The sequence below is a fragment of the Pipistrellus hanaki genome (assembly GCF_964339955.1).
Source record: "Pipistrellus hanaki genome assembly, chromosome: X".
NCBI classification, from domain to species: domain Eukaryota; kingdom Metazoa; phylum Chordata; class Mammalia; order Chiroptera; family Vespertilionidae; genus Pipistrellus; species Pipistrellus hanaki.
The window spans coordinates 74253121-74272729 of NC_140524.1; the positions used below are offsets into that span (position 1 = coordinate 74253121).

The following is a 19609-nucleotide window of genomic DNA, read 5'->3' on the forward strand; positions in this document are numbered from 1 at the left end:
ATTGTTAAAAAATACTACGAACATCTCTATTCCAACAATGTGGACAACCTGAAGGAAATGGACATATTCCTAGAAAAATATAATCTTCCAAAACTCAATGAGGGAGAATCTAAACATCTCAGTAGGCTAATAACTATAGAAGAAATTAAAACAGTCATCAAAAAGCCTCCAGAAAACAAAAGCCTGGAGCCAGATTGCTTCACAGGGGAGTTTTACCAAACATTCAAGGAAGAACTAAAACCTATTCTCCTTAGACAATTCCAAAAATTCAAGAGGAAGGAACACTTCCAAGCATCTTCTGTCAAGCCACCATCACCCTAATACCCAAACCAGATAAAGACAACACAATGAAAGAGAATTATAGGCCAATATCCCTCATGAACATCAATGCCAAAATCCTCAACAAAATTCTATCAAATTGGCTCCAGCAGTACATTAGAAAGATCATACACCATGACCAAGTAGGATTTATTCCAGGAATGCAAGGATAGAACAATATCTGCAAATCAATAAACATGATACATCACATAAACAAACTGAGAGATAAAAATCACATAGTCATATCAATTGATGCAGAAAAAGCATTTGACAAAATCCAACACCCTTTCTTGATAAAAACCCTCAGCAAAATGGGAATACAGGGTTCATACCTCAACATCATAAAAGCCATATATGATAAACCCACAGCCAACATCATACTCAATGGGCAAGAACTAAAACCATTTCCCCTAAGAACAGAAACAAGACAGGGATGCCCACTCTCACCAATCCTGTTTGACATAGTACTGGAAGTATTAGCCATTGCAATTAGACAAGAAGAAGAAATAAAAGGCATCCAAATTGGAAAAGAAGAAGTAAAGCTGTCTTTATTTGCAGATGACATGATATTGTATATAAAAAAATTAAAAAAGTCCATCAAAAAACAGACTTCATAAATGAATTTGGCAATGTATCTGGATACCAAATTAGCACCAAGAAATCTATGGCCTTTCTATACACCAATAATGAACTTACAGAAAGAGAGACTAAAAAGGCAATCCCATTTACCATTGTACCAAAAAATTTAGAACCTAGGAATAAACTTAACTAAGGAGGTAAAAGATCTATATGGGGAAAACTACACGACACTGAAAAAAGAAATAGAGGAAGATGTAAACAGATGGAAGAAAATACCATGTTCATGGATTGGTAGAATCAACATCATTAAAATGTCCATACTACCCAAAGCAATCTATAGATTCAATGCACTGCCCATTAAAACACAAATGGCATATTACACAGACCTAGAAAGAACTCTTCAAAAAAAATCATGTGGAATAAAAAAAGACCCCAAATAGCCACAGCAATCCTAACAAAGAAGAATAAAGTAGGTAGGATCTCAATACCAGATTTCAAGCTGCATTAGTGGCTTTGTAATATAGCTTGAAATCTGGTATTGAGATCCCACCTACTTTATTAAACAGCCTAGTACTGGCATAAGAACAGACATATAGACCAATGGAATAGAAGATAGAGAATCCAAATATCGACCCAAAAGACTATACTCAATATTTGACAAAGTAGGCATGAACATACAATGGAGTCAAGGCAGTCTCTTCAATAAATGGTGTTGGGAAAATTGGACAGATACATGCAAAAAATGAAACTAGACTACCAACTTACACCATACACAAAAATAAACTAAAAATGAATACAGGACTTAAACATAAGATGGGAAACCATAAAAATACTAGAGGAATCCACAGGCAGCAAAATCTCAGATATGCTGAAATAATTTCTTCACTGATACTGCTCCTAGGGCAATGGAAACTAAAGAGAAAATAAACAAATGGGACTACATCAAAATAATAAACTTTTTACAGCAAAAGAAACCATCAACAAAACAACAAGAAAGCCCACTGTATGGGAGAACATATTTGCAAATGTTATCACTGATAAAGGTTTAGTTTCCAACATCTACAGGCAGCTTATACAACTTAATAAAAGGAAGATACATGATCCAATAAAAAAAAAAAATGGGCAAGAGACCCAAAGAGAATCTTTTTGAAAGAAGACAGAAGGAAGGCCAAGAGGCACATGAAAACATGCTCAAAGTCACTCATTATCTGAGAGATGCAAATCAAAACTACAATGCGTTGCCATCTCACACCTGTCATAATGGCTATCATCAACAAATCAACAAATGACAAGTGCTGGCGAGGATGCTGAGAAAAAGGAACCCTTGTGCACCTCTAATGGGAATGCAGACTGATACAGCCACTGTGGAAAACAGTATAGCGTTTCCTCCAAAAACTAAAAATGGAACTACCATTTGATCCAGTAATCTCACTCCTTGGAATATATTCTAAGAAACTCGAAACACCAATCAGAATGTATATAGGCACCCCTATGTTCATGGCAGCACAATTTACAATAGCTAATATTTGGAAACAGTCTAGGTGCCCGTCAGTAGATAATTTGATCAGAAAACCATGGTACATCTACACAATGGAATACTATGCTGCCATAAAAAAGAAGGAATTCTTCCCATTTACAGCAACCCGGATGGAACTGCAGAGCATTATGCTAAGTGAAATAAGGCATTCAGTGAAAGAAAAATACCACATGATGTCACTCATTAGAACATTATAAACTGATGAACAAAAAGATAGATATAGAGGCAGTAAAGCATCAGTCTGTCAAATTATAGTGGCAAGTTTGGGAAAGGTGGCGGAGATAAGAGATCAACCGACGGACTTGTATGCATGCATATAAACATAACCAATGGATGCAAAACACTAGGGGGTGTGGGCATGTATGGTAGTGAGTTGGGGTGGGGCAATGTTAAGTTATGCACACATATAATATCTTAATAAATGAAAATGGGGGAAAATAAAATAAAATATGTAAGCAAATAAGTTTGGATGGTTTCCAATAAAACTTTCTTTACAGAAACAGATGGCAGGCCTTTTTTTGCTAACTCTTGATTTATATCCTCATTCTCAAGCACCAACTATATGTCAAATACCTAGTAAGCATTGAGGGAGCAAAGTAAACCGATCCAATATTTATCCTGAAAAAGCTCTCGTAAAATAGGTAATCAAAATGCAGGGTTATATTGCTTCATAGAGTCATGGAGTGTGTTCGCTGTGTGACAATGGAGACCCCTGTAGTTGTGTGTTATAATGATGGCTCTACTTCTATCTTAGGAAGAGTCTTTTTGGTCCAATGAATCTTATCAAATTTGTTGATAAAGATTTCACCTCATATATTCCTTTTGTTAATCTTAATTATTTCACAAAACTTTTATAAAATGATGATTAGAACAAATTGGTTTAGGTAAAAATGGGATTTCTTTCATTGTTGTGTCCATTCTTAGTTCCCCTATAGGAAAATCCAGCTTTGTAGCATTCCCTTTTTTCAGTGGATTTCCTATAAACACTAGGGCAATGAGAAAACTAAAGGAGGAGCACTGTGGTCTGGCCTGTATAATGGGAATCTGGGCCCTACTTTTTCACTCTGTAATTGTGTGCTAGGGAAGATCCCTTTGGACATAAATTTGCAATGTGCATCTACTTGCTTTTTACTTAAATTTTCTGTTTTTCAGTTTCATCCTGTGCAATGTTGGTTGGAGTAGACTAGTGGATGTCAAAGTTCTTCTTTATTTTAGTTATACTTAGAGACTAAGACTGGATCTTTTCAGGGCATGTTCTTTTTTGGGTTATACTTAGGGCAAAACCCAAGGGGAAGGGCTCTGGCCAGATTGAAAAGTAGGGAATGTTAAGAATTATGAGTTCTAAATGCCCAAGTCCTCTTTGATTTAGGAAGTCTTTTTGTAAAAGGGTTATCATGTATAGTGGTTATCTCCCATCAGTTCGCCTCCCCCACTTTGGACCCTGGAACTAACAATATGTCCAGATGCCTTTTTTAGGAGTCTAATTCTGCTCTGTTGCTGCCAAAGGAAGTCAGCAGACAGTCAGAAAGGCAGGCAGACTTGTGTATGGACCATCCTCTGTGTGCATAGCCATGTTCTACCAAGGGAGTATAATATAATGGTTAAGGGCACGACCTCTGGTGTCACTGTGTGGACTCAAATCCCAACTCTATTAGTCATGGCTGTGGAGAATCTAAGCAAACAATTCAATCTTTCTGCTCCTCAGTTGAACCATCTTTAAAGTGGAGAGGACAGTAGTACCCACCTCATAGGTTGTTGTGAGAACTAAGTAGATAAAGGAAAATTTAGTGCAGTTTTTATTAATGTTATCTGTTATTATCATCCTGAGTTGTACAGAACTTATGGATGAGGGTGGGAGTGTGGAACAGAGGTAAGGGCTCTTCCTGGACTGGGAAGCAGGATGATTAGGCTTCCTTTCTTGGCCTGCCACTGGGGGCTTGTTGTGTGATCTAAGTCAACTCTGCCCCTTTATGGTCTCAGTTTCCCAAACTTTTTGCTTTTTCTCATTTTTTTTCAAACTTGAGTTTTTTTCTGAGTCAAATAGATTCTGTGCAGGCTGTGCACGTAAACACAGAAATGACACAGAGTAAAGTTAACCTTGAAGATGAGAGTAGAGAAGAAAGAACAAATAGATCCTGGGGAAGTGAGCTGACCCCTGGCAAAACCACCAAGAAGGCAGAATCTGTATTTGGTGCTCTGGGTTCTGCCCAATTTCCCCTCTTTCCTTCCTTTCCCTTTGCCTATCAATCTGCCTTCTTGACAAAACCACCAAGAAGGCAGAATCTGTATTTGGTGCTCTGGGTTCTGCCCAATTTCCCCTCTTTCCTTCCTTTCCCTTTGCCTATCAATCTCCCCTCTTAGCAAACCTTGTTCTTAGGCTATGCAGGGCAGAGGAACAAAGAGCACTGGATGGAGTGATATCCCAGATCTAGTCCCTACTGCTCTGGAAAGCATTATTGGGAACCCCTAATCTTCACTCTGTTCACCTCTTCCCAGCCCCAGCACCTACTCAGTCTACTGTCCCTGCCTTTCTTCCCTCTCAGATTCCACTGCCCTTGACCATACTCTATAAGATCATTTATAAGGCTATATAATAATTCTTTTTTACAACCAGTCTCTCCCAGTAACCTGTGAGATTGGGTGACCAGATATATGTGTCTGTTTCATCTCAGTGGTTCCAGCACCTAGCTGCAGGGTCAGTGTTGAGCAGGTGATCTGAAAAGTGAACTCACAACCAATTGGTTTTCCACATGAATGGAGAAACAAATTAGAAGCATGAACTGGATTTTTACCTGCTGCTCCCTTGGCTTTGTGGCTTAAGCAAGACAGGTATTTTCTCTGGATCTTCAGTGTCTCCCTCCACGGAACATGAAAGGATCAAAATTATGGACTTCTAAAGTACCTTTTAGCTTTTTCTCTTTTTTTTTGGCTTTAAAAAATGTATATTTGCTCAGTTGTCAGGGTCTGATGATAGTAGCTTTAAGTTATGTTCCTCTCAAGTATATTTTCTTTTAAATAGGAATTGTGGTTTTTCTTAGAACACAAGATAAATTGTCATCTCCTCCAATCCAGACCCTAAAGATTTGGTGGCTCAGTGGTGACAAAGTATATTTTATGTATTTGATTATAGCAAATCTGTAAAGAACCCTGTGTGTGGCTTTGCCTAATACAGCTCTTCTCTCTCCCTCTCCCTCTCCCTTTCACCTTTCTTTCCCTCTTCCTCTCTCCCCCCTTTCTCTTTCTCACGTTTCTTCAGCTTGAAATCAGTGACCAGGCCTTCCTCTGTGCCTTAGTGGCCTCATCACTTGCTGTGACCATGGAAGCTCTCACCAACTGCCAGACTGCCTCCTTCTCTGAGCTGGTGCCCAAGGGTTACCTGACTCAGATCCTCCAAAGCTGCCCTGAGGTAGAAGGCCTGGCTGGGGATGTGGAACTGGAGGATTCTGAGCAGTATGACATGAGTCCCAGGGATGAGAGTGGTCAAGACAAAAAGAAAAACAAAGTCAGCAAGATCTGGAATTTTGTGAGTCGCAGAAAAGGGCCTTCCTGTCAGGGGAAGCGACCCCAGTCCATGATTTTATTGAGAGACACTTCTAAGTCATCAGAGTTGAAACCTAAAGTCACGTTAATGGATCGGATGAAGTCTGTTAAGAGATTGAAGCCTTCAATTGGGTCCTCTAAAAATACTGCTCCTAGGAGTAGCAAGCCCCAGGAACCCCAGGAGTCCTCAAGTAGTTACAATGTGAGGAAGGCTGAGCAGACCCCAAAGCCCCTCCGCCATTCCTATGCAGGCCACATTGAGGTCCTGGAGCCCTTCCTTCCGGAGGTACAGAGGCTTGTACACACTCCCAATAGGGAAAACCAGAAAGTGTGGACCTTCAAAGACTCTGGTATTCAAGTGGAGGAAGATCCTTGTGAGAAAGAGGCCCCTGAGCAGCCTAGCAGCAGAAGCGGCAGGTGGACTAGGAGCTACCTGAAAAACATGTTCCCTGGGGACCGTGAGGCTCTACAAATATCAGCCAGAAACTCCAGAATTCAGGAACTCAAGGTCACCATTAAGGGCTCCAAGTTGGAAGGGAACGTGGAAGGAGGCTACGAGGAAAGTCCTGGGCACCTGCGCCGAGACAAGGCTGCACCTTTTGGTGGTGTTGTCAAGTTTTTCAGCAATATGGCTGAGGTGGCCCGCAAATGGCGGGCATTCTCCCGGGAAGAGTCCCAGATGGGCTCTCAACGTCGCTGCCACCAACGCCACGAGGCCTACTTGGTCCATGATGGCCAAGGCTTCATCTTGAAGCGTGCTGCTTCCCAGGACTACTCCCAGGTCAACTTGCCCTTCAGACCCCCTGATGCTGCACCGTGTGGCAGTGCCATTGGGAGGCACCAGCACGGCCACCTCAATGCCTCACAGGCCTCATGTACTTTTCAAATGAACATTGAAGGCAAGAAGATGTCAGGTCAAGCTTTGAAAGATCCCTGTTCTACTGCTGCCTTGGCTTGGATGTTAACCTCCACTACCTTTGAATTCCAGAATGATCCCACGTCACAGAAAGGCTACAGCTGCCATGACAACCGTACCTTCACCAGGGAGCACTGCTCCTCTGAAGAGCTTGAGGAAGATACTGAGACTGTAGTCAGCTTCCTCAAGGAAGATGACAATGCTGGAGAGTCCCCTCAGCTCAGCACCTGCTCCAGGAGGACTGCCACTCAAGCTGTTGTGGAGAAGCTAGAGGAGAACCTCAGCAAGATGGAAGAGCAAGAGGCCAGAAGGGGCCCCACAAGGTCCAGTCAGGCAGGGAAGCCCCACAAGTCTGATTTGGGTATGGATTCAGCAGATACAGAAAGTGAAGCCAGCAAGGCCTGCTCTGGAGTTCCCAATATTCAGGTAAGAGGGGACTTGTCTTTTCAGATCACCATTTGAAACATTCAGTATCCCAGAAGTCAGCTAAACTCCCGTGCCCTCCCCACAACCTCACCTTCTGCCAGGAATATTCTGGAAGGAATGCTCCTATCAGTCATTGACTGATCCTAAACCCCAGGGCAACTTTTGTCCCCTTTTTGGCTCAATTCCTGCACTTGCACCTCAATTCAGCCTTGAATCAAAACTGTAGCTCTGGGAATGGCAGCAAAATGACCAGGGTCATTTAATGACACTCAAGACAGCTATGATCTCCCGTGAGACATTTCCCCTCTTTGCCACCTTCCCCTCTCCCACCAACAGTAGCTGAATTCATAAATTCGTATCAAGGAAAGCCTCTAAGCTGAGTGTCAGATGACCTGGATTTGTGTCCCAATACTGTGCCTGACTATCTGTAGGACTCTGAGACAAATCCTGCCATCTTGCTGGACCTCAGTTTCTCTATGGAGAGAAGGAGGCTATCTTGGTGTCTCAAAGATCTCTAATATCTTCTTGTAACAATACTTTGTTATTTGACCCGAAGAATTTAGACAGACAGCCCAATAACATTATTCTCCCAGCATTCATTGAGTGGTAGCTTTATATACATCCTCTTACAGGTGCTGTCACATATATTGTTTTAATTTAATTTTTAAAGTAACTTTGTCAGGTGAAAGTGGTTTTCCTTATTTTATCAGTGAAGTCATATAGATTGCAATAGAATTTGGATTCAAATCACACTTTTGACTTCAAGTCTAGTGCTTTAGTCTAGCTGTCTATAGTTTTCAGTGTCTCATTATAGTGGTGACAAACAGGGGCTCACCACACCATAGACAAAGAAAAATGTGCTAGAATTGTAGTATGAGGAATGTTAAATAAACACTAGAAGGGGTTATTTGACTTTGAGACTTAAGAATGTCTTTATAAGGGGTATGTTATAGTTTCTCCAGTAATTTTAAGGCAAAACATTTTAAGGGTAGTTAATTAAAATTTTCCTTCTTGGTTGTTGTTGTGGTGGTGAGGTAGTCTAGTTTGACAGTTCTTAATCTGTCCTGTCACCCCTCACATTCTACTTTCAGAGAACTTGGCCCATCAGGACAGAAGCAATAAGACTGCCTTTTCTGAGAAGGACATTAATATGTTTATAAGCATTCTCTTCTTAAGTGTATCATTTTTTGTAAGCTTTAAGAACATAAACATTGGCGTAATACTGGGATTAAATTTCATTTCAGTGGTTTTAAGACCAACAATCAATCAAGCAAAGGTACCTAATTATTCCATTAGCTAATAATTACAATTGGGTACTGCATATCCAAGGTTACCAGTCACTAGGAAGAGGTTCACAGATGAATACATATCCTTGCTACAGGGCTGTGTGGAATGGGCATGGAGGTACCTTGTGGTGTATTCTTCAAAGGCTTGTGTGTGACTTGCTCTCTTATCTATAAAATGAGACAAAACACTGCCTACGTAAGAGGGCTGTTGTGGGGAATCAAAGGAGCCAGAGTGTATAAGGTGCCCGGCCTAGCACTATTCATGACACATAGTTGTAGCAGTTATCATTAATATTTAAATTTGGTAAATTATTAAAAACTGTGACAATGTGCATCCAGAGAAACAACCCAAGACAGTACTGTAGCAGCAACTAGTTAATGGGGTAGAAGGAGCCATGTGTGAGGTCAGAAAACTGGCTTCTAGTGTCATTTCTACCCCCTACTTGTTTTGTGACCTTGAGAGAGGTCCTTCCCCTCTCTGGGCCTCAGTTTCTCCATTTGAACCAGAGATTGCATGGTTAATTCCCAATTATCTTTTTTTTTCCTTTCTCTAGTTCTTTCCTCCCAGCTTAGCCTATAATTGTTTCCATGAGTCCAGTGAGAGACACCCAGTGGCTAGTTTATAAGGCCTCTCCTTGGCAAGCTTCTTGTGCCCTTTGCTGAATGCTAGAAGATGCTGGTTATCTTTTGTTGGGGTGTTAAACACCAGCCCAGACAAGCACTGGGGGCCATGGAAAAAGCAAAGTGGAGTAGGAAAGCTCAATTTCAGGGGACATTGATATAGGTCAGAGATCCTGTTGACCACCTGGTCCAATCACTTTATTTTCCAGATGATGAGGACACTGAGTCCCACAGAAGGGAAAGGATTTCCCCTGACAAACAAGAAAGTGAAAGTCAAGTAGGTACCCAGAGATTTTTGATAAATCACTTTCAAGCACTTTCAGAGTTCCAGTCTTGGCTCTGCCACAAATGCTAATGACAAACCTCCTTCTCCTTTTGGATTTTTGCAGCCTTCTCTGATAACTGGAAATCCTCATTCTTCCCTCAAATACCTGGTAGATCTATTATAAGGCTAAACTGAGATAATGGATATGAAAACAGTGCATTCTGTAGGTAGAAAAGGCCACAAGTTTGCAATGAATCATATGCAAATAGAGATGAAAAACCTGACCTGGTCCTTGGTATTTCCTAGAGAAACTGGACTTTGGTCAGCTTCCTCCAAGGTGCTTTATTTTTGAAGTGTATTTACTCAACCGTCCAGAGCTAAGTGGCTCCAAAAACTCTTGCTGCTTTGGCACAGAATTGATTGTGGCCTAGCCTAGGGCTGCTCTTGTAGCCCAGGAGGGGGTGCAGCTTCAAGGGCAAGATGTCAGAAGGCAGGGATATGGTCTCTTCCGAAACCTTCATTTGGGGGATTTTTCAAGGGTTAGTGGGGACTAAAACTTCTCTGTGCCTCACTCCTTGCATGAAGAAAATGAGGGGAGTAATATTAATAATTCTAGCTAACATTTATATAGTGCTTATTATGTGCTCAGATGCTCTCAGCATTATACCCAAGTGAAATTATTTTGTCTCATAATTACCCAATGAAGTTAGGGACTATCTTTAAAATGAGTGCGATAATAATACCCACCTTACAGGGTTGTTGCAAAGATGAAATGAATAAATACACTTAAGTACTGTTATAAGTTTCTGACTAAGAGTCATGGTACAACAAATGTTAGCTATTTTCATTAGTTATTAAAAGCACTTGTCACAGGAAGGGACTGTACCTCAAAACTCTCACCTTAGTGACAATTAGTAAAATACAAATTGAGGTAGAAAGGGGAATATCATAGGTATTCTTTAGATTTGTACAAGATATTATTCTTTACAGAGTGCTTTTCCAGATATAAATGGATTTGCAAAATTTCTCTAATTTAACTGTCATTATTATTATTGCTATTCTGGTGTGACAGATGAGGGACTGGAGGCACTATATATGAGGAACAAAACATTGAAGTTGGAATCAAAATGCCCATTTTCAAGGTTCTGGTTCTTTTACATTATTGGATATGAGATTTTTGATAAGTCATCTTCAAGCACTTTGATTCTTGGTTTCCTTCATTTGTCAACTGAAAATAGGAAGTCTTCCCTGATTTCTTCATAGAGTAGAAAGAAAACATAGATATATATTGAATACTCACTATGTGCTTTTAATTACACTTGATGCCATCGGTGTCTCTGCTGTATTAATCTCATAACCACTATCCTATTGTATTATGCTTCTGCCTACAAGTGATACTCATAACCATACTTAGAAGCAGCTTGGCAGTGCCTGTGTTCAGCATTTTACAGATGAAAAGACTGAGCCTTATTTGAGGATACAAAGGGAGTCAGTGGTAGGTGCAGAATCAGGACACAGGGATCCTTTGTCAGTGCTGGATCTACATACACTTCCTCTCACTCCATTCTAGAATCTATTGAGAATTATTGAACCCAATTTCCTCTGTTACTTAGCTGCAGTACATTTCAAAGCTGCTTGCACAACCTATGGGCTGTGAAGGAAACTACAGTCAAATTTTCAGCACTCCCTGAGTGAGCAAGGTTGTCACCCTGCTGTGGGTTCTGTTGTCCAGATCCTCAAAAACACTGGACAAAGAAGAAACTCCAAAGTGGGTACTATATCAAGGTGTTTCTGGACACACCAAATTGTGAACTCGATGCTACAGGAGCTCTAATATGGGCAGCCAGGTAGTAGATTTTCTTTATAGATATTATGGCTACAGAATTGTAACCTTAGTTCCAGATGGGCCTTAGCTAAAGTGCAAATGGTGTCTTCTACCTTTGTTTTTTACCTCTTCCAGTTCGAGGGGAGGGGGTACCTGCCACTGTCATCTAAGCTTTAAGCTGCTTAGTTATTGTCCTGTCCCAAGCTGCGGTTTCTTTCTGTATTGGGAAAAATTGTGTCCACCAAAATATCTCTTCAAGTCCTAAACCTCAGTTCCTGTGAACTTGACTTTATTTGAAAATAGAGTCTCTGCAGATGCAATCAAGTTAAAATGACATCATACTGTATTAAGATGGGCTCTAATACAACAACAGATATCTTTATCAGAAAAGGAAAATTTGGACACAGACAATGATACACGGTCTCAGTTCCTTTCCCCCCATAACTTTTATTGTGTATAAGGATGAACAAACTTTGGTAGTTGTTCTCTGCTCTTGGAAATTTAGTTAGCAAATGGGCAGAGATCCTTCCCTTGGGTCATTCAAACTTTTAACTGTTTCTTACATCCAGTCATTTAAGTGATGAATGATTCAGGTGAAAAAAACCTGTACTGCATTCATAGTGGCTTAGCAATGTTAAAGAGGAATTTGAAGGATGAAGGGGCCCAGGAATTACTTTTATATTTTTATAAATACAACAGGGCTGTAGTCATATAGACCTAACATTTACAATTTGTGTGACCTCTGGAAATTGATTTATCTGTTCTAAGCCATGGTTTCTTCACTGTTAAATGGGCCACTATCTACCTTATAGAGTAGTTGTAAATACTAAATGAGATAGCATGAATAAGTATACTTAGCAGGATATCTGACACATATGAGGTATTTCACAGATGTTAGTTCCTTTTATCTATTTCCATTTGGTGATCAAGATTTTGGAAAAGAAAGAAGGATTTGGGATGAAAACAGCTATCTATGTTAATATAAAAAAAGAGAAGTTGTATGTGTTCTTAAGATGTTCTTATGGCAAGTTAAGATGTTCTCTCTCTCTCTCTCTCTCTCTCTCTCTCTCTCTCTCTTTCTCTCTCTCTCTCCTCTTTTCTCTCTCACTTTTTTTTGTACTTACTATGGGCTTTATGGGTATTATCTCATTTCCTCATCCTAGCAACTCTGCACAGTAGGTATTATCACTACCCCTTTTATGCAGATGAGGAAACTAAGACTCAGACAAATTAATTTATTTCCCTCAGGTCTCGCATTGAGTAAAGGTTCATGTCTATAGCAAATGCAGAATCCTCACTTTCCAAATCCCAGTACAAACTAAATACACAAAAAATACCCCAAAAGGGAGAAACAAATAAATGGTATTTCTTTAAGTTGATTGACTAATTTTCATATTCTCTACTGCCTGGTGTCTTTTAGGCTCTGGGTAGTTGGATGTTTGCTTGGATTTGGGTGCTGGAACAGATGATACTTCAAAATGGAAAGTTCTGCTCTTTAAACCAAGTGTTAGCCTACTCCCAACCGCCATTGAATTACTAATCCTGATTAATTTTCTTTGCAGGCTTTCTTACCCCCAGATGAACCATCACCAAAAAATCTACCCCTCAAAGTCCTCCTGGCAAAATGCCAATCTCTGCCTATCTCATGGAATGTTCCTTTGGAGTTGGATCAAATGTACTGGAGGAGACCCAAGAAGCTTTGCACAGGTATTCATTTAAAAAAATTTTTAAATTAAATTATTATCTTTGTACACATACCATTGCCCCCCCCCATACATGCCCTCCCTCCCCAGAGTTTTGTGTCCATTGTTTGTACTTATATGCATGTATATAAGTCCTTCGGTTGATCTCTTATCTCCCCCAGATCTCCCCAACCTCCCCGCTGTAATTTGACAGTCTGCCTGTTGCTTTACTGTCTCTATATCTATCTTTTGGTTCTTCAGTTTAAAATGTTCTTTATCATCCATAAATAAGTGAGGTCATGTGGTGTTTCTCTTTCATTGACTGGCTTGTTTCACTCAGTATGATGTTCTCCAATTCTATCCAGGTTGCTGCAAATGATGAGAATTTCTTCTTTTTTATGGCAGCATAATATTCCATTGTGTAGATGTACCATAGTTTTTGGATCCAATCATCTGCTGATTGGCACCTAGGCTGTTTCCAAATCCTAGCTATTGTAAATTGTGCTGCTATGAACATAGGGGTGCATATATCCTTTCTGATTGGTGTTTCTAGCTTCTTGGGATATATTCCTAGGAGTGGGATTACTGGGTCAAATGGGAGTTCCATTTTCAGTTATTTGAGGAAGCTCCATACTGTTCTCCACAGTGGTTGCACCAGTCTACATTCCCACCAGCAGTGCACGAGGGTTCCTTTTTCTCCACAACCTCGCCAACACTTGTTGTTTGTTGCTTTGTTGATGTTGGCCATTCTGACAGGTGTGAGATAGTACCGCATTGTTGTTTTGATTTGCATCTCTCGGATAATTAGTGACTTTGAGCATGTTTTCATGTGCCTCTTGGCCTTCCTTCTTTTGAGAAGATTCTATTTAGATCCATTGCCCATTTTTTAAAATTTGGTCATTTATCTTCCTTTTATTAAGTTGTATAAGCTGTCTGTAGATGTTGGAGATTAAACCTTTATCAGTGATAACATTTGCAAATATGTTCTCCCATACAGTGGGCTTTCTTGTTGTTTTGTTGATGGTTTCTTTTGCTGTAAAAAAGCTTTTTATTTTGATGTAGTCCCATTTGTTTATTTTCTCTTTAGCTTCCATTGCCCTAGGGGCAGTATCAGTGAAGAAGTTCTTTTGGCATATGTCTGAGATTTTGCTGCCTGTGGATGCCTCTAATATTTTTATGGTTTCCCATCTTATGTTTAAGTCCTGTATCCATTTTGAGTTTATTTTTGTGTATGGTGTAAGTTGGTGATCTAGTTTCATTCTATTGCATTTATCTGTCCAATTTTCCCAACACCATTTATTGAAGAGACTGTCTTGACTCCATTGTATGTTCGTGCCTCCTTTGTCAAATATTAACTGAGCATAGTGATTTGGGTTGATATCTGAGTTCTCAATTCTATTCCATTGATCTATATGTCTGTTCTTGTGCCAGTACCAGGCTGTTTTGAGAACAGTGGCTTTGTAATACTGCTTGAAATCTGGTATTGAGATCCCTCCTACTTTACTCTTCTTTCTCAGGATTGCTGTGGCTATTTGGAATCTTTTGTTGTTCCAAATAAACTTTTGAAGAGTTTTTTCTAGGTCAGTGAAATATGCCATTTGTATTTTAATGGGGAGTGCACTGAACCTATAGATTGCTTTGGGAAGTATGGGCATTCTGATGATGTTGATTCTAACAATCCATGAACATGGTATGTTCTTCCATCTGTTTAAGTCTTCCTCTATCTCTTTTTTCAATATTGTGTAGTTTTCCGCGTATAGGTCATTTACCTCTTTAGTTAAGTTTATTCCCAGGTATCTTAATTTTTTTGGTGTGATGGTAAATGGGGTTGCCTTTTTAGTCTCTGTTTGTGCAAGTTCACTATTGGTGTATAGAAATGCCATAGATTTCTTGGCGTTAATTTTGTATCGTGCTACATTGCCAAATTCATTTATTAAGTCTATTAGTGTTTTGACGGAGTCTTTTGGTTTTTTTTATGTACAATATCATGTCATCTGCAAATAAGTATAACTTTACTTCTTCTTTTCCAATTTGGATGCCTTTTATTTCCTCTTTTTGTCTAATTGCAATGGCTAGTACTTCCAGTACTATGTCAAAGAGGAGTGGTGAGAGTGAGCATCCCTGTCTTGTTCCTGTTCTTAGAGGGAATGGTTTTAGTTTTTGCCCATTGAGTATGATGTTGGCTGTGGGTTTATCATATATAGCTTTTATTATGTTGAGGTATGATCCTTGTACTCCCACCTTGTTGAGAGTTTTTATCAGGAAAGGGTGTTGGATTTTATCAAATGCTTTTTCTGCATCAATTGATATGACTATATGATTTTTATCTTTCAATTTATTTATGTGATGTATCACGTTTATTGATTTTCAGATATTGTACCATCCTTGCATTCCCGGAATAAATCCTACTTGGTCTTGGTGTATGATCTTTGTGATGTTCTGCCGGAGCCGATTTGCTAGAACTTTGTTGAGGATTTTGGCATCTAAGTTCATGAGGGATATTGGCCTGTAATTCCCTTTCATTGAGTTGTCTTTATCTGGTTTTGGTATTAGTGTGATGCTGGCTTCATAGAAGGAGTTTGGAAGTGTTCCTTCCTCTTGAATTTTTTGGAATAGCCTGCGGAGGATAGGTTTTAGTTTTTCCTTGAATGTTTGGTAAAACTCTCCTGTGAAGCCATCTGGCCCTGGGCTTTTGTTTGCTGGAAGCTTTTTGATGACTGTTTCAATTTCTTCCCAAGTCACTGGTCTATTGAGGTTTTTAGATTCTTCCTGATTGAGTTTTGGAAGGTTGTATTTTTCTAGGAATTTGTCCATTTCCTCCAGGTTGTCCAGTTTGTTGCAATAGAGTTGTTCGTAATATTTTGTTACAATCCTTTGTATTTCGGTGGGGTCTGTTGTTATTTCACCTCTTTCATTTCTGATTTTGTTTATTTGGGTCCTTTATCTTTGTTTCTTAGTTAGCCTGGCTAGAGGTTCATCACTCTTTATCCTTTCAAAGAACCAGCTCTCGGTTTTGTTGATCTTATGTATTGTTTGTTTGATCTCTATGTCATTTATCTCTGCTCTAATTTTTATTATTTCCTTTCTTCTGCTTACACTGGGGTTTTCTTGTTGCTCTTTTTCTATTGTAACTCTTTCAGTTGTAGAGTTAGATAATTTGTTACCATTTTTTCTTGTTTTTTGCAATAGGCTTGTAGGGATATGAACTTCCCTCTCAAAACTGCTTTTGCTGTGTCCCATAGATTTTGGATAGTTGTGATTTCATTGTCATTTGTTGCCAGGATGTTTTTAATTTCTTCCTTAATTTCTCTGGTAACCCAGTCTTTGTTTAATAGCATGCTGTCTAATCTCCATGTGTTTGATTTCTTTGGATTATTTTTATTGTAGTTAATTTCCAGTTTTATGCCACTATGATCTGAGAAGATGCTTGATATGATTTCTATCTTCTTAAATTTGAAGATACTTTGCCTATGTCCCAACATGTGGTCTATCTTTGAAAATGTCCCATGTGCACTTGAGAAGAATGTATATTCTGTGGCTTTGGGGTGGAATGTTCTGAAGATGTCAATTATCAATAATTCCATCTGGTCTAGTGAGTCATTTAGGAATGATATTTCTTTGCTGATTTTTTGTTTAGATGATTTGTCCAAAGGTGACAGTGGAGTATTAAAATCACCTGCTATGATTGTATTGCTATTAATCTCTCCCTTAATGTCCTCCAGCAGTTTTTTTTTAATGTATTTGGGTGCTCCTGTATTGGGTGCATATATGTATACCAGGGTTATTTCTTCTTGTTGGATTGCTCCCTTTAGTATTATGAAGTGGCCTTCATTATCTCTTGTTATGTCCTTCACTCTGAGATCTTATTTGTCAGATATAAGTATTGCTACCCCAGCTTTTTTTTCATTTCCATTCGCCTGGAAAACCTTTTTCTATCCCTCCACCCTCAGTCTGTGTGCATCTTTTTTTCTGAGGTGGGTTTCTTGTAGACAACAGATATATGGGTCTTGTTTTCTTATGCAATCCGTTACCCTGTGTCTTTTGATTGAAGCATTTAATCCATTTACATTTAAAGTTATTATTGATATGTACTTATTTGACACCATTTTTATTCTATACCCCTGTGTTCCTTCTTTGCTTTCTATTTCTTTAATTTTACAGTAGACCCTTTAGCATTTCTTACATTGCTGGTTTGGTGGAAATAAATTCCCTTAGTCTGTTTTTTTCTGTGAAGCTCCTGATTTCACCTTCAATTTTGATTGATAGCCTTGCTGGGTACAATATTCTTGGATTCAGACCCTTCCTTTGTATGACTTTGTATATTTCATCCCATTACCTTCTGGCCTGATAAGTTTCTGTGAATAAATCAGTTGCTAGTCTGATGGGGGTTCCTTTATATGTAACTTTCTGTCTCTCTCTGGCTGCTTTTAAGATTTTTACTTTGTTGTTGGTGTTTGCCAGTTTAATTATAATATGCCTTGGCGTCGGTCTTCTGGGGTTCATTTTGCTTGGGACTCTGTGAGCATCTTGGATTTGTGTGGGTTTTTTTCTTTATCTCAGGAAAGTTTTCTGTCATTATTTCTTGAAATACGTTTTACATGTCTTCCTCAGTTTCCTTTCCTTCTGGAACTCCTATTATTCTAATATTGTTTTGTTTTGTATTGTCCCAAAGTTCCCTTAGGCTCTCCTGCTTTTTAATTTTTTTTTTTTCTAGAAGCTGCTCTAATTGGGTATTTTTTTTCCCCATCTTGTCTTCTAGCTCACTGATGTGGTCCTCTGCTTCTTTTAGTCTGCTCTTGATGCTTTCTATTGAGTTCTTCATAGTAGCGATGTCATTTTTCATTTCTTCTTGAGTCATCTTCATTTCCTCTTGCTTCTTCTTCATACCTCTTGGGTCTTACTCATATTGTCAAATTTGTCTTTCATGCTTTTATCTTATGATCATTACTCTGAATTCTTGCTCTGGTAGGTTGCTTACCTCTAACTCGTTTACTTCCTTTTCTGGTGATGCCTGCTTTTCTTTCATTTGTGGGCTGTTTCTTTGTCTCCCCATAGTCTCTCTTTTCAGGATGTCTAGTTATGTAGATCTCTCTCTCTTGTGTTGATTTAAAGGCACAAAATACAACACAACCAGGTACAGAACACAAGGCACTGAACAGAAATGTATTTGCGATATTAATAACCTCCAATAAAGGTGACCACTAGGGAAAGGCAAATTGGGGGATAGGAGAGAAAGAGGAAGAGTAAAAAGAGAAGAGGGAGGGAGCAAAAGAAAAAGAGGGAAAAGAGAAAGATATATATATGGAGTGTCAAAATGAAATTGGGAGAAGAAAAGAAAGAGAGAGAGAGAGAGAGAGAGAGAGAGAGAGAGAGAGAGAGAGAGAGAAAGAGAATAAGAGATAAAAGGGGAATAAACTATATATATGGGAAGAGAATTTCAATTGAACAAACACTAACCCCAACAAATGCTGGCAGCAGTACCTGGAGAATAATACAATCTACAACACCCCCTAATTTCCAGCAAAGGAAGGGAAAAAAGAAGTAAAAAAAAACCCAAAACCAAACAGGAACCAATCAAATAAGAAAATTCCAAGCAACAACAACAACAAAAGAATAAGCAAAATACTCTCACTAAAAAGCATAAAAATAGAATATAATCAACATTCCCCCAAACAGCATCAAAAGGACAGTGAGGAAAACAATTTTTTTTTTTTTTTGCTGGTTAATACAGCTCAGAGAGGGGTGTGAATGCACTTGGCACAGGGGATTGAAAATTAGATATATAAGTAGGGTAGAAATTTTAGCAGGGGGGATACAGATAGAGTAAGGAAAATCTAAAACAGGAAAGGGTTAAGATAAACAGGATAGCAAAACGGGGAAGGTTAGAAAGAGAGTGATGGTATAAAGGTCTTGTTGAGATAGGGTTAAACAATGTTAAAGGAGAAATGAAAATAAAATGAAGAACACTAATTCCAATGTAAAATAAGGAGAAAATAAAATGGCACTTAAGAAATTAAAATAGCAGTAGTAAAAATGCTTATTGAATCTAAAAATGTAATAATTAAAAAGTTTAAAGCAAGTGAGGAAAAAATGAAAAAATTTGTTTCTTAAGTAAAAGATGCAAAAAATGAAAATAAAATAAAATGGAATAAAATAAAATTAAATTAAAATTAAATAATTTAGTAAAAAAAGTGTGCAGTTGTGAAGGCCATTCATTTCTTTTGTTATTCTGTTTGGCACGCCTGTTTCTCAGTCCAGACAGTATTGCAGTTCCCTGCGTTCTGCTGCACCTCAGTGGCGATTCCTTAGTTTCTTGGTTTTTGATCAAATAAAACTAGTAATAAACACAGTCAGTTTGTACTCCAGATCCTAGGTGGCAGTGTTTCTGGATTGATGTCCCTGTCTTTTTGGCTGCTCTAGCCTTCTTTTTTCTATGGCACTCAGCTCTGGTGTTTTTTTTTTTTGTTTGTTTTGTTTTGTTTTGCCTTGGAGCTGAATCCTGGATGATTTCTCCCCACTCTGCTTCTCAGCTTCCAGAAAAGCAGTTCCCTCCTGCTGTCTCTTAGGGCCAGCCAATCTGGGTGATCTCTCTTTTGTAATCAGAAGCCAAGTGT

The 19609-nt window shown here is 38.9% G+C and overlaps 1 protein-coding gene across 3 annotated transcripts in view; it reads left to right on the forward strand.

The window, feature by feature from the left end:
• Nucleotides 1-19609, forward strand: part of ARHGEF9 (Cdc42 guanine nucleotide exchange factor 9) — a 306848-nt gene that overhangs the window by 65448 nt on the left and 221791 nt on the right. For 2 of the 3 annotated variants that reach the window (XM_084869456.1, XM_084869459.1), the window contains exons 1-2: nucleotides 7185-7316; nucleotides 12876-13020. In XM_084869456.1, coding sequence (XP_084725582.1) covers nucleotides 7254-7316; nucleotides 12876-13020 — 208 coding nt within the window. In that variant the 5' untranslated portion in view covers nucleotides 7185-7253. Of the gene's footprint in view, nucleotides 1-7184; nucleotides 7317-12875; nucleotides 13021-19609 lie in introns of those variants that run through there. The other variant, XM_084869460.1, reaches the window with a different exon arrangement.